The 13,637-nt window shown below is 35.9% G+C and overlaps 1 protein-coding gene across 1 annotated transcript in view; it reads left to right on the forward strand.

Annotated features, from left to right (window-relative positions):
* Window positions 1-13,637, forward strand: part of CCDC171 (coiled-coil domain containing 171) — a gene marked incomplete at both ends in the record, with an annotated part of 130,157 nt that overhangs the window by 51,710 nt on the left and 64,810 nt on the right. The window contains 5 exon segments of the mRNA XM_082013296.1: window positions 940-1,140; window positions 3,037-3,204; window positions 5,116-5,304; window positions 11,295-11,796; window positions 12,500-12,616. Coding sequence (XP_081869422.1) covers window positions 940-1,140; window positions 3,037-3,204; window positions 5,116-5,304; window positions 11,295-11,796; window positions 12,500-12,616 — 1,177 coding nt within the window.

Here is a 13,637-nt window from a genome sequence, read left to right on the forward strand (position 1 = left end):
GGATGGTGCTGGTTTTTATTCAGTACACCAGTTTCTGATCTCTTTAAATTTTTGCTAATAAAATTGTATATATGAGTGAAAACTAGACCCAGTCTGAAAACATTTGTGTTATAAATATAACATTGCTTTAATCTTTTAATATTTTCATTAAGAAGAATAAAAATTGTCATTGTCTGATGAATTTTGGAGTATCTTTCCTATTATATTTCCTATATAAGCCGCTATGATTCTATAAAAACAAACAATGCTTTCAGTTTGACTTTTAGCAAACTTTAGCAGTGCTGGAAGTCCAGTGCTTGTAAGAGAGAAAAGCATGTGTATCTGTCCACTCCATCTCAGCAATCTTTTGGTTGAAGGGGTAGTGTATTAAGTTCTTTGTTTATCTTGTGAGATTTGATACTTGAAACATAATGATTGTATTTATGACCATTTCTGATTATTAGTTGCTTCCCATGGTCAAGCCTCCAAAGAGAGTTCTCACTTTTTTTTATTATGCAGATGAAGAATACAGTGGGTAACAACAGCTGTCTGTGTTGCCTACCAACTCAGCAGTCATGGATCAGAGATATACTTATGAAAATAAGACATCTTTTCACTAGCTTTGAGAGCTCTCCCCTCTGCAGAGGATAACTTGCATACATGCATTCTGCTCTTTACCCCAGTTGTGGGGGTAAAGGGGATTCCCAAGGTCACTGCATCATGAAGCTTTTAACTCTCAAAGATGAATTTCTGATGCCATTTAGTTACAAACTGTGGAGAAGAACTATTGTCGATTTTGAAATTCTGTTATTGACAAGATACAGTCAACTTAGCCTGGAGTATTCTGAACACGTGGCTATATGACTGTTTACTTTTTCAAATGCTGAGCACTGGACTAAGGTAACATTTTATAGAGTAAAATTCTTACCAGCCTTTCTGTTCCATGTCTCTGTTCTGCAGCAAGCTCAGGATAACCTGGCTGATGCCAATAAAGAGTTAAATCATCTGCACACTAAGTGTGCAGAGAGAGAGACTTTAATAGGAAATTTAAAAGTGGAACTACAGAATATGCGGCAATGCTGGGAGAAGGAGAAAGTACGTGCCACAGAATTTGAAAATGAAATCCAGAAGCTTACCAGGGCTTACCAGAAGGATGTGGAGGTATTACCAGAGAAAAGATGACTGTCAAAAAGTCTTTATTTAATCTCAACTTTATAAATTTACATACATCAGATTTTTACTTTCAGTCTTAACAGATTTATCCCCAAAATATGATTTTAAGATACATATTTTGAAATATGTATTTAATATCTACAAGATCTCAGGACAAATTGGTTCTCTTTCTTCTATATAAGAACTAATAGCTTAACTCTTCCAGTATTTTGAATTTTTGAACAACTGAGTTTATTTAAAGAGCTATGCCTCACAAACAATTATTTCTTTCTTTCAAATTGGAAGTTAATAAAACTCGTTTTACAGTTGGAACATACAATAGTATCATCGTAATGTGTTGTTAATTACTGATTGACATGGCAATTGATAGATGAAAAATTGAGGTAGTTTTGCCTGCGTGCCACAAAACCTAGGAATTCTTATTTGTGACCTGTTAGGTCATTGTGGTGTGTTATATGTCGAATTGCTTAACAAAGTCTTATTTCGGAATGATTATCTCCTTGTATTTGTTTACAGATGTTAATTTTGTTAGTTTTTCCACCCCCAATAAAGTAATTCTGTACTAGCAATAGCAATGATGTTCTTGTGACAGTCGTTGTGCATATTGAGCTCATTACTTCCACAAATTTGAACATGGATGCCAACTGAGTAAAAAGGAAACATTCTTTCCACCTCCTTTGCAGTCTGGTATTTAAATAGTGTCCACATGAAGCAGCTGGAGTTGCTATACACATCAGATAATGATTAAAGTGAAGGAAACTAGAAGCCTGGCTATATTGTAAAGTCAGCATGTCTGTAACACTGTGGTTGCATTCGACATGTGTGAATTGATTTTGGGTCTTGGGATCCTTTTTTTCATGCCAAATGGATAATTATCATCCTTGGCTTATCCCAGCTCCAGCAACAATGTAATGATGGTGGCACACCGGGTTTTCCTTGCAGAATTAGGAGATCTGCTAGAAACAAAGTTAAACTAAACTACAATTTTTTATTGCCTAAAATACCATGAAATAATTGTGAGAAAATACACCTAAGTATAATGGAAAAGGCTCAGAAAAAAAGTAGACCCATCTCAGTCATCCACATTTTCTTGATGTGAAGCCTTATGGAAGACCCCTGGGGTCTTGGTTCTCCTAATGAGAACGTTTACAATGGTTTACGGACTTTGAATAAAGGCTTTGTTTCTTGTGGCTTTTGAGATAGAGCTTTCTATTGTTGTCTTAATGGAAGTTGCTAAGTTGCATATATGTACTGACAAGGACAAAGGCTGGAATTTCTGTTGCATGCTATTGTTGCTACAGTTTATAACTTGCATCAACTATTATACTGCTGACTAAAATCAGTGTAAAGGGTTGAGGCACAGCTTGTGGAATTTAACTGATGAAGCTTTAAGACTATTTTGTCTACCTGTTTAATCATACATAATCCACACAAACCAATTTTTAAAAGACTTTAGAGTGATAGTTGTATAAGCAGTCTGTTGTGCTGCCAAACCAATCAAGATAATTTTCTGTGTACTATGCAGATATTGGAAGTGGATGTAGTTTGAATGTACCTAAAAATGTTAACATGAATTATTAAATTGCATCTATTAATAGCATGGAAATTTTTATCTGTATCAGGTCATGGTTGTGACCACTGCAGGACTGGGTTTTCTTTATTTATATACTATATATTACACAAATTTTCTAAAAAGTGTTGTCTTACTCTGGCTTTATTATGTATGACTGAAAATATTAACAATACTGCTTTTGAAAAGGTTTGAGAATGAGTTTTGCGGGTTTTTTTTCAGATGTGTGCAGCTCACATTACTACACATATGATGCATCTCTTCGGATTCTAACACTGTTCAGATACAACAGTAAATTTTTCTTTTTGTCTCAGGAGAAGCTAACCTTCCTCCATAGCTTATACCAGCGTTTGGTAGCAGGCTGTGTGCTTATAAAACAACCAGAAGGCATCCTAGACAGATTCTCTTGGTCTGAGCTTTGTGCAGTCTTGCAGGAGAATGTTGATGTCCTGATCTTAGACCTCAACAGGGCTAATGAGAAGGTAAGTGTCCTTAGGCACCAAATACCTCTATTAAATTCAGTGACATTTGTCCACATCACAGTATCATTAAAAAGGACTGACATTCATCTTATTTCAAAAAGAATTTGGACGTTAATAATTCAATACCATTAATTATGGCTTGTCTACAACTCAGTTTGATGCCATTGCTGTGGGCATGTAAATGTGACTGAAGTCTGTATGAAGTCTCTAAGCTCCACTTTCTGTGCAGGACATGCTAATAGTACTAGCCAATATTAGCCACAGGGACCTAATTAAAAGAAAATAAATTAATCTTACTGATGAAGCAATTCAAAGAACTTAGTCATTTACACTAATAAAGCAAGTCTTTATTTTAGCATAAAACAGAAACAAAATGCATTTACACCAGGAACATCATCTTTAAATTATTTGTTTATGAATCAGAGGTACTATTTGAAAACAAAAATGTGAGGGTTTTTTTGTTTATCTTTTGGATTATGAAATTTGGATTGAGAAATATAATAGAAAATACTTATTTTTATAAAACATGTTAATATTTTAAGGGAGAAGCTGTTCTTTTCTGAATTATTTTAATGTGAATAAGTTTACATGGCCTTTCTCCCCAGAAATCCCTTCATTTTTGGGAAAGAAAAGATCTCTTTTGAAATAACTTAAACTGGCTCCACAGACTAATATTTCTCACTCTTCAGGATCTCAGTTCATGTTCTGGCTGCATTAATCAGGCCAATCCTGCAGTCCAATAGAGAGACTCTGGATCTTGGCTGCCCTGACATTATGTTCTTGAGGCACAGGGAGGGAAAAGCTCTTTCAGATGTTTCTCATCTGCTGGAATTGTGACCACTCCTCTGGCCTGAGTAAGGGACAGGGCTGGTTACAGTGGATTGTTTTCACTCTGCCCATCATTTAGTAAATACCCTAGCAGTCAATGGAAATTACTAAAGATGGATAGTATGAAATAAATTCTGGATTATGCAGATTGGATGTACATTTCTGTTTTCCTTTTGAAGTAGAGGAGGAAAGGGCATGGAAGGGAAGGGAGTGAACATTGTTGGCAGTGTTTGGGAGTGTTGTGTCTTACTGTTTCTTGCTTTTTAATTTAGTATGGTTATTGAGATTGATTGTCATCTCTCTAGGGCACTTTTCATGTACTTACCAGCTTTTCAGGTGTTTGGGGCAGTGTTGTTACCTGTGTTGTACCTGCTTTCTGAGAACAAAATTTTTCTTCTGCAGTTTGGTGTGATCTATTTGGCAGGTATCTTTCTGATATTCTCTAGTAACAAAGTGTAGGCATGTGTATTTAGCGGTCATCGTTAGCTTGATTCAGTCCTCCATTTAGTTTACACAAGAGCTGCAAAGTTAAATGACAGAGTAAATCTTTTCATGCTTGTTGAAAACACATCATAAGCTAATGAGCTGCTTGCGAGAAAACCATTCTGTACACTAACATTTCCTGAAATTATTTTAATACTTAATAATATATGGAATGTCTTGGCTTTCCAATAAAACAAAAAATAAAATTAAGGGCTGTTTTTTCATTATTACTTGCAGTCCTTGCAAACTGCTAAAGGACTGGTATACTCGGATTACTAATGTAGTGGCACAAGATTTAATGCACTTGTTTCAAAAAAATACAGGAAGTGTCCAGTTCAGGTTTCCAACAAAAAAGGTAACAGATATCTGCAAGGTGGTATAAGGATGGTGAACCTGAACCCAAGGGAAATTCATTATTCCAAAATATGTCTCAGTTTTGTTTCAAGATTCAAGGAAGTAATCTGTTTTGAAAGGCTTTTACTTAGTTTTAACAAATATATTGAAGAAATTACAATTTAGATTTTATGCTGGAATAGTCTGTGCTTATATTAATATGTACAATTAAAGTAAAAAGGTGTTTTTTAAATGCTTGTCACACAGATATATCACCTAGAATATGTTTGTAAGAACAAATCCGATACTATGAAGGAGCTTCAACAGAGCCAGGAAGATGCTTTTAGCAAAATGGCTGAACAAATGAAAGCCCAGGAAAGCTGCTGGCAGAAACAAAAAAAGTATCTGGAACAGCAGTACTTGGGTCTCCTTGGGGAAGTTCATGCAAGGGCACAGGTATGGTGCTGTGAACTTCCAATTATATTTTTTTTTCTTGTAAATGTTTAATTCATTATTTCAGTGGTTTAAGCTCCTAACCAATTTAAGGTTGTTTGGCAATTGTAGAATATCTTTAAAATGAAAAAAACCCCAACAATGTACTAGTATTAACTTTACTGATAATAAGAAATAAATTATTTTGTTAAAACATTCCAGAAATGAATCGTTTAATTTGGTCTAGCAGTTGCTAGTGATTTTTTTTTTTTTTTTTTGAGAATGCTAAAGCTCTAAGATTGAAATGGCTTATTTTAAGAATTATGTAGGGTAGCAGTTACTTTTTCAGTGTCATGCTTTGCAAAGACTCTGCAGAGTAACAGTAATGTGGTGTCATCTGGGGATAAATTTAGGTATATACATTCTGCCCGTAAGAATCAACTAACAGTTACAGTGGTAGATTTCAACAATATTAAAGGACTTGGTTATACAGCTACTACAGGGAGCAGTGGTTCAAGAGTGTAAAACTGTCATCACTGATTGTTATAACAGTTATTTGCAATCGAAAATTTTCACTGTTAATTCTACAGCCACATTTCATTGTCTTCACAGCCATATTCCTTTACATGTTTCAGTTAAGTGTTATGAAATACAGGAAATAAGATATGCCTTGATATTTGTGACTGCCATCTGAAACTTACTTCATCAGAAGAATGCTGTATTTGACTCAGATTTTGGGCTTGGAAGTCTTTACACTCTGAAAAATGTATTTATGGAGTACTCTTTAGACAGAGAAATTTATGGTAATTTCTTGGGAATGAGTTAAAATCTTTTGTATGTTTTTTGCTTGATATTTACGTTTCACATTGGGTATTGGCAATGCTAAAACATCCCTATGAGTGGAGTAAGTGGCCTCCAGACTTATATTAAGTTCCCTGAACATTCTGCAATTTCATCTTATGAAATCATTGCCAACAAAGAGAGTGATGAAATGAGGAAGTTTAATTTTAATTTTTCCTTCCTAAAGAAGGAAAGAGTTATGCAATTTGGATTTCTACCTCCATGGATGCTACACACAAAAAATGTCAGTCACCTCTTTCAGAACGCTGGTGTATTGTGGAGAATTGGTGCTGTGCAGTACTGCACCGTTCTTTGGGATAGGGCTGAACCTGTCAGTCTTCTCAGCTGAACTGTTTAGACAGCAAGTAGAGCATAACACGGCTTTCTTCTGTGGAGGGTGCATTAGGTATTTCTTATGGAAAAGACTTTTATCTGTCAACTTGCTGTACAGGACTACTGGCTTTCTAAAAGGGAAATACTTTCTATTAGAAGCATCTGGACATGTTTTCTAACACAGGTTATGTACTGTTGGAGTACAAGCTGGTAGTGTTGCAATCTAAGCGGTGCAATGTCTGTATATGTTTAGATAATTCAGCAAAACTTTATTTTACCTTTTTCCATCTTATGTTTGCCTTTCTTGCCATTCAGTGTCAATCTAGGAAGAAGACAGTCTTAATTTTTTCTGGATTTCTAATTGTGACTGACTTTGGACCTGCAAATACCACATTAAACCTTTCCCTTAATGGGATCCACAGGGTCTGTGGATGTCTGCTGTTAGGTCTGTCCTAATTCTGATTGCTTGTTTTTTCTAAGACTTAACTGTCATCTACATACTGCATTTTGAGACTGTTAGCCATATGTGTCTGCAAGATCACTGCTCTGTTGGATCAGAGGTGTGCAGACAAACTAATGTTGTAGCCTTATTTCCATAGGGAACAAGGAAAAATGTGCCACAAGTTATGGAATGTGTTCAAAGGATCTTTCAGATATTACTGAGTGTCAGTGTTTACATACAGATACATAATGCAATACTTTAATTATTTTAACAGGCTTTATTAATTAAATTTTAGAGAAAACATATATTCGATGTAAGTGGAATATAATTTGCCAGTATTCTGTATTTTATTGTAGAACTGTGGGTCTCATCACTCTAGGACGTTTATTCTGTCACTACAAGGAAACTGTAGCAATTTGCTGTATTTTCTGTCTGAAGATCTGAGTGTTAATTACAAGCAGTTTAATGAACTAATCCCTTGTAGATGTCAGTTCCTTTCTGGAAAGCAAAGATGAGTGATTTTTGCTGTCCTGCACCAAGCTAATGGTACATCCTTTTGTTTGTAACTTTGCCTTTAACCAGTGGTCCATGCTGCCTTCTAGACACTTTGCCTCAGAGCTCCTGGGTTGAGACTTCTTTCATTTTTCCAGTTGTTGGTACGTGTGTGAAAGCGAGCTGAAGCCTGTCAATTCAGACTCTCAGGAGTTAACTGAGAGCTCTGACTGCACAGCAATATGACTAATGTATCTTGGAAATTGTTATTTTGGTTTCTTAGAACTGCAGTAGAGGGTTAGGGCTTTTCAGGAATGGTCTCCTTATGATTAGAATGTAACACCGCAAAATCTGGAGGCTTTAGTAGCAATGACACCTGCCACTGCTTTTGTCCCCAGACAGTACTGTTCAGGATCCCTGACTCCAAGATAGGATCTATGGATGTTAATAGGCACTACTTCACAGCTGTTACTGTAGGTCAGATGGATGGTGTAATCAGAAAGCAGTTTCACTGTTTTTCTGTAGTGCAGAAATTCCCAGAGTGGCCTTATCACAGATCAGCAATAAACAAGGCACTCTATAGATAACACTCTTCTTTGTCTGTGGTCTCTATGTTGAGAGTCAATGGAGCTTAAAATGCATATCCTTTTTCCTTGTCTTTTGTAGCAAGAGTGCAGTCCTCTTGATTTGATAGTGTGCCATTTTGAAAATGCTACTATGTCTGTTCTGTACCCTCACACGAATTATTTATTCAGATTGTGCACAGTCTCATAGGAAATGTCCTCTGAATTTTAACTATCAGTTGTTGTTTGTTTATTATGTAGACATGTATTAATCTGTCCTCATTTTTTGTGGTGACTGCTTAAAATAGAAGGGTTTTGTTCTGATATGCAAAAACATGTTGTAAGAGAAAAATCCTGTAAATACTTTAAAAATGTTAATTTCAACAGAAAAATAAAAGGTTTGCTAAATAGGAAAGGGAAAAAGTCCTCTAGGGAGAAAAAAATGTCTTTTCTTTCATTGGCTTTTTTTGTTGTTTGGAAGCTTTGCTTTTGCAGCAAGGCAGGTGAATTAGCTGAAGGCTGTGGTATCTTGCAGTTGTATCAAAAGTCAGTGCAATCAATGCAAAAGGAAGAGACGTATGCGTAACTATACTGTTCCTGACCCACTGGGTCTCTTTGATAGATGTGTCTGGCTCATATACCTTAAAACATAGGAAAGAAATACAAGACAGCAATGTTAATGCTGTTTATTTAGATGTATAGGTGTATGTATTTAGAAAAACAGAACAGCTGAAATACAGGAAAACCTTTTGAAGTCATAGTGTCATTATATTTCTAGTTTCCACTTCTGTTTTCATGCCAGAATAAAGGGTAAGGACCCAATAAGAAGTAGGATAAAATAATATTGCTAGTAGCACCTAATTTTTTGTTCAGCATTCTTGGAATCCACTAAGCTCTGCAACTCAGTGAGGTGTCCCTCAAAGCTCAAACTGAAGGAAGCCAGCTTGTCAATGTTTAGGAAGAGAATTCTATGTCCCTTTCAAAAACGGTGCTTCTAAGCTTTGAAGAAAACACTAAAAACAGTGTAGGATAAGACAAAAGCAATTATAGCCACTAAAACCAAGAACGTGTATTTTCTTAGAAAACTTTTACATTTCTGTAGTCAGAGATTGTGTTGTTCACTTTTGCATATTACCATACAACCATACGCATAAAACCACTAAGCTTTTTTGAAAAATAAGCTGTAATTAGCCAGAGCACTGAATATTTAGTATTGCTGCCCAGCAGCCTTGTGGGGATCACACTTTGTTTACTCAGATATTGGCCTTTCACCTGTGATGGCCAGAAACCATAAGTTGTTTTCTAAATTCAGCTTACCTTTTCAGTTCCTTCCAGTCATGCTATCAGGGTCTTTTTTTATAAAAATCAAACACTGTAAATAATGCAGTAGCATTGAAAGTATTGTACATGCTCATACTTAATTTTATAGTAGTAAAGTGATATATGAAGCCTGTAAATTGTGTTTTGTAATTAAATCTTTTAGTTACCTACTCTATTTTTGTATTATTGGAAGTATTTTAATAACGTTACAAATTATTCCTCTTCCAAAAAAAACCCCCAAACTTATTTGGTCGAAGACATTCTTCACTGACTAGGGTGCATCTCTTTAGAAGCATGGAATCTTTTATTTCCATTCTAGGGATAGCTATGTATTTTTTTCACTGTGTTGTGCTTGCACAGTGGAGGAGGGAGAAGAAATTACCTCACCACGTGCTTGGGACCTGTACCAAATAGCACATATGGGAATGTGGCTGGATGACACCATTTTACTTCTCTTTTGGACACTGCTAACAGGAATAACCTCTCCCCATTTTTAAGAAAATTGCTTATAGCTCTAAGAGAGGTAGCTGAAGCTTAGCATAATCCTCCTTTCTTCATCATACGCATTTGTCATTGCATTTATGTTTGCCTTTTTGTGTCCATGTATGGTAACTGGAGTGTAAGCATTTAACTTAGTCTAGAGCACAAGTTTTATGAAGAGCAGCTGAGGGAACTGGGGTTGTTCAGTCTGGAGAAGAGGAGGCTGAGGGGAGACCTCATCGCTCTGTACGACTACCTGAAAGGGGGTTGTAGTGAGGTGGGTGTTGGTCTCTTCTCCCAAGTAACAGGCAATAGGACGAGAGGAAATGGCCTCAAGTTGTGCCATGGGAGGTTTAGATTGGATATTAGGAAAAATTTCTTCACTGAAAGGGTTGCTTAGCATTGGAGCAGGCTGCCCAGGTAGGTGGTGGAGTCACTGTCCATGGAGATATTTAAAAAATGTGTAGATGTGGTGCTTAGGGATGTGATTTAGTGGTGGACTTGGAAGTGCTAGGTTAATGGTTGGACTTGGTGATCTTAGAGGTCTTTTCCAACGTCAATGATTCTATGATTCTAACTTGAGCTTGTGGGTCCTTTGTGAACAGTGCCTGAAATTTATTATCTCCTTATACCACTAGATCCTGTTTAAATATATCCCTTGAGGATATTGAGGTTATTCCAATCACAGAGGACTGTCATGCATCCAGAAGCCAATCTTAAGTTTCTGAGGTCCCAGTGTAGTGTCTTGATTCCTGTACCAAAACTGCATGTTACCAAAAGCAACCGGTCTGTGTGGTCTAACCTTAGTCTTAATTTTGCTACACTGGTTTACTGTTTCAAATCTCCCTCTTAGCCTATTTCAGGGCCTATAGAGGAAAAGGAAGAATGTTCTGCAAGTTGAAAAAAAAAATCTGTAATGGTATTAGTCAAAATAAAAATATCTGTATTACACTGTTATTTTGAAAACTCAATTCTGTATGAGACCTAATTAATCTGTGAATATATAAGTAGGGGGTTGATTACAAAGTAATTAAGAGATCACCTTTACTTCCCCTTTCCCAGCTGCTGCCAATCTGTCTAGGTTTATCTTCCAGACACTTCCTTCTTTTTTTTCTCTCTCTTACACTAACTTTCTCTTCTGCTTTGGAGAGCAATGCTCTTTCTGAAATTGGATCATGTAATTGCTTATTGTTAAGTCAACTAATAAAACTGTATTGTGGACCACCAGGTAGTTGCACTCTCTGTGAGGTGTTGCAGTACTAGTGGATTGTTGTCAGAAATCTGGAGTCCATTTGTAGTTGAAGATTGTGCAAATTTTCCTCCTACTATTGATTTGTTTTCATATATCTGGTTCTGTAACTGTTTGCTAGGAGAGATACTTCAAAAGTAATTATTAATAATTTTTGTTCCTTTAATGTGTTATTTGAATCTGAAAAATAAAAATTCTTTTATCTTTTGTCTAGGTGAAATTGATTTTATTTAAAAAAATATATATTCTATTTATTATTTCTTCTGGTTTTGCTTGTTTTCTCATCTTATCCCAGCAATACCAAGCAACAGCAGAGAAAAACAAGGAAGAAATTTATGTGCTTGAAAAAAGACAGGAGAAATTGGCTCTTGAAAATGTTTCTGTGAAAAATACGTTAAGGCAGATTCAGAAGGAGCATTCATCTCTCCTGGCAGCCTGTGCACTGTTGGCAGGTGCCCTGTATCCTCTCTATGGCCGATTGTGTGCTATGTCTTCACAAAGAGACCTTCTCCAAGATCAGGTCAACATTTATGAATCGGTGAACCAGGAGATTAGGACCCTAGTTCATGCTCTCTCTGATGTAGAGGAAGACAATGAAGATGAAGCAAAACTGAAGAAACGAAAATTCAAAGGCCTAATTCGTGTATTCCGAAGAGCTGTGATTGCAGTTTTGGCAGCTAACAGACTTAAAGTTTTAGCCCAGACTTCTAGTTCCCTCTTCTGGGTAAATGGCTTCAAGGAAGGCATTAGTATTCTAGTTTGTGTAGGAGACTCCAAAGGCAAGCGTAATCTGTCAAGTAAGCTAATTGTTTTTTTTCTTTGATAAGTGTTATGTCAAATTACACGGTTAGTGAATAACAAATAGTAATGTTGTTATTAATAGAGTGTACAGACAAAGCTAATGACATTTTGACAAATGTAATTTCTGGATTTGTGATTTCTGTATTTCTTGACAAATGTAAAAGGAAATGCTTAGTCTGTTAAGCATTGAAAGAAAAGTTAAAACTACACATATGAACTCATGCTGTTGATATCCTTGGCATTTATGTCATGGATTTCAGAATTAGGTGCTACCGCATCTTCTCTGTGGTGTTCCTAAATGATTGAACATCAACATACTTTTTTAAAAGATATTTCCTCTTCTTTTATTAATCACTTCCAGTATTTATTTCTTACTAAAAATGCAAAAAATTGCTTTCTGATTCAGGTAAAATACTAGTATAGGATTTAAAATTTTTCTTTAGAGATTATTGTAGTCTTCCTATCCCTTTCTGTTACCAGACCAGCTTGTGCTTCCTCCTACAAGAATAAATGGTGTCAAAAATGTTTCCCAGACTAGATCCATCTACAATTCTGTTTGTGTAGTTCTGGAAGCATATTTAATACAGACTGAATTGTCCTGAAAGACGAATTAGTTTGTGGCTTATATACTTTTGGTCAATTTCTGAAAGACCTGGAGACAGTAGTGTACCTTATCTAAGCTACAATTCTATTTCACAGGTGGTGAAGAGGAACAAATTCACTGTGGTGAAGCACTCAGCTGGTTTACTAGTTCCAACCTCCTTTCTGCAATAATCAGTTCTGTCACTGAATTACAGGATGTTGTTAACAAAACAGGTAATTTTAAAAAGTATATTCTTGTAGCAGAAGAGTAAAAAAAAAAAATCAGCGTTGTTGCATCATTTCCATTTTTAGGATTTCATCTAAGCTGTCTGGATCAAATCTCTGGAGAGCTGTATTGTTGGAACAGAATAATTTTTTTTAATTGGTGATATGATACTTTATCATTTTGGTATATAGAAGCATGGGATCAGAAGGCTGGAGAGTGCTTCTAGAAAGCATATAAACAGTTGCCTGCTTTGTTGTGAGATAGAAAAAAACATCTACACCACGCCAACAGATATTTCGCTAACCTATTCTTAAAAGCTTCCAGTGAAGTAATATGTACAAGCTTCCTAGTTACTTGTTCCACTGTTCTAATATTTGAGAATTATTTTACTGAAGCTCAACCTAATCTTTTTCCATAAAGAATACCTATGTCATTTCTATTTGATCAGTGTATTTCTTAAGTGGAGGCCCTAAAACTGGCACATAGTCAGCCGGTGACATTACCGCTGCTGACTGAAAGGAAATAATATTCTGCTGGGTTTTATATGATACGAGTCTAGAATTTCCAAATCTGGAAAACACTTGAGTTTAATGGATACTAATTTCATCTGGTTTGCTTGCTACCTTGTGGTTTTTGAGAGAGAAATAAAATGCTCTCAACTTACAAAATGTATAGCAGTCTTTATTTTATGAGTCTACTGTGTTCCCTCTCTGAGTATATGCTTAATTAGATTTTTGTCTAGATTCCCTAATTTTCTTAGTCTCCCCTCATAGAATTCTAGTATGCCTATGGCAAATTTTAGTGCCAGTCTCTGGATATGTCACTTCTTGATTTGCAGCTGTTAAATCTATTCCTCAGTCTTTTTGCAGTGAGTCCTAATACAAGATCTCACTTGGTTCCTCTGTATCGCTCTCATCCAAACTCTCATCCTTAGTTCTTTAATACCTGGTAGTTTCAAAGTCCCAACAATTCTCTTAAAGAAGAAAGAACATGAATGGGAGGATATTTTATATGAATAAAGAGAAATAG

Source organism: Phaethon aethereus (assembly GCF_964289735.1).
Source record: "Phaethon aethereus genome assembly, chromosome: Z".
NCBI classification, from domain to species: Eukaryota; Metazoa; Chordata; class Aves; order Phaethontiformes; family Phaethontidae; genus Phaethon; species Phaethon aethereus.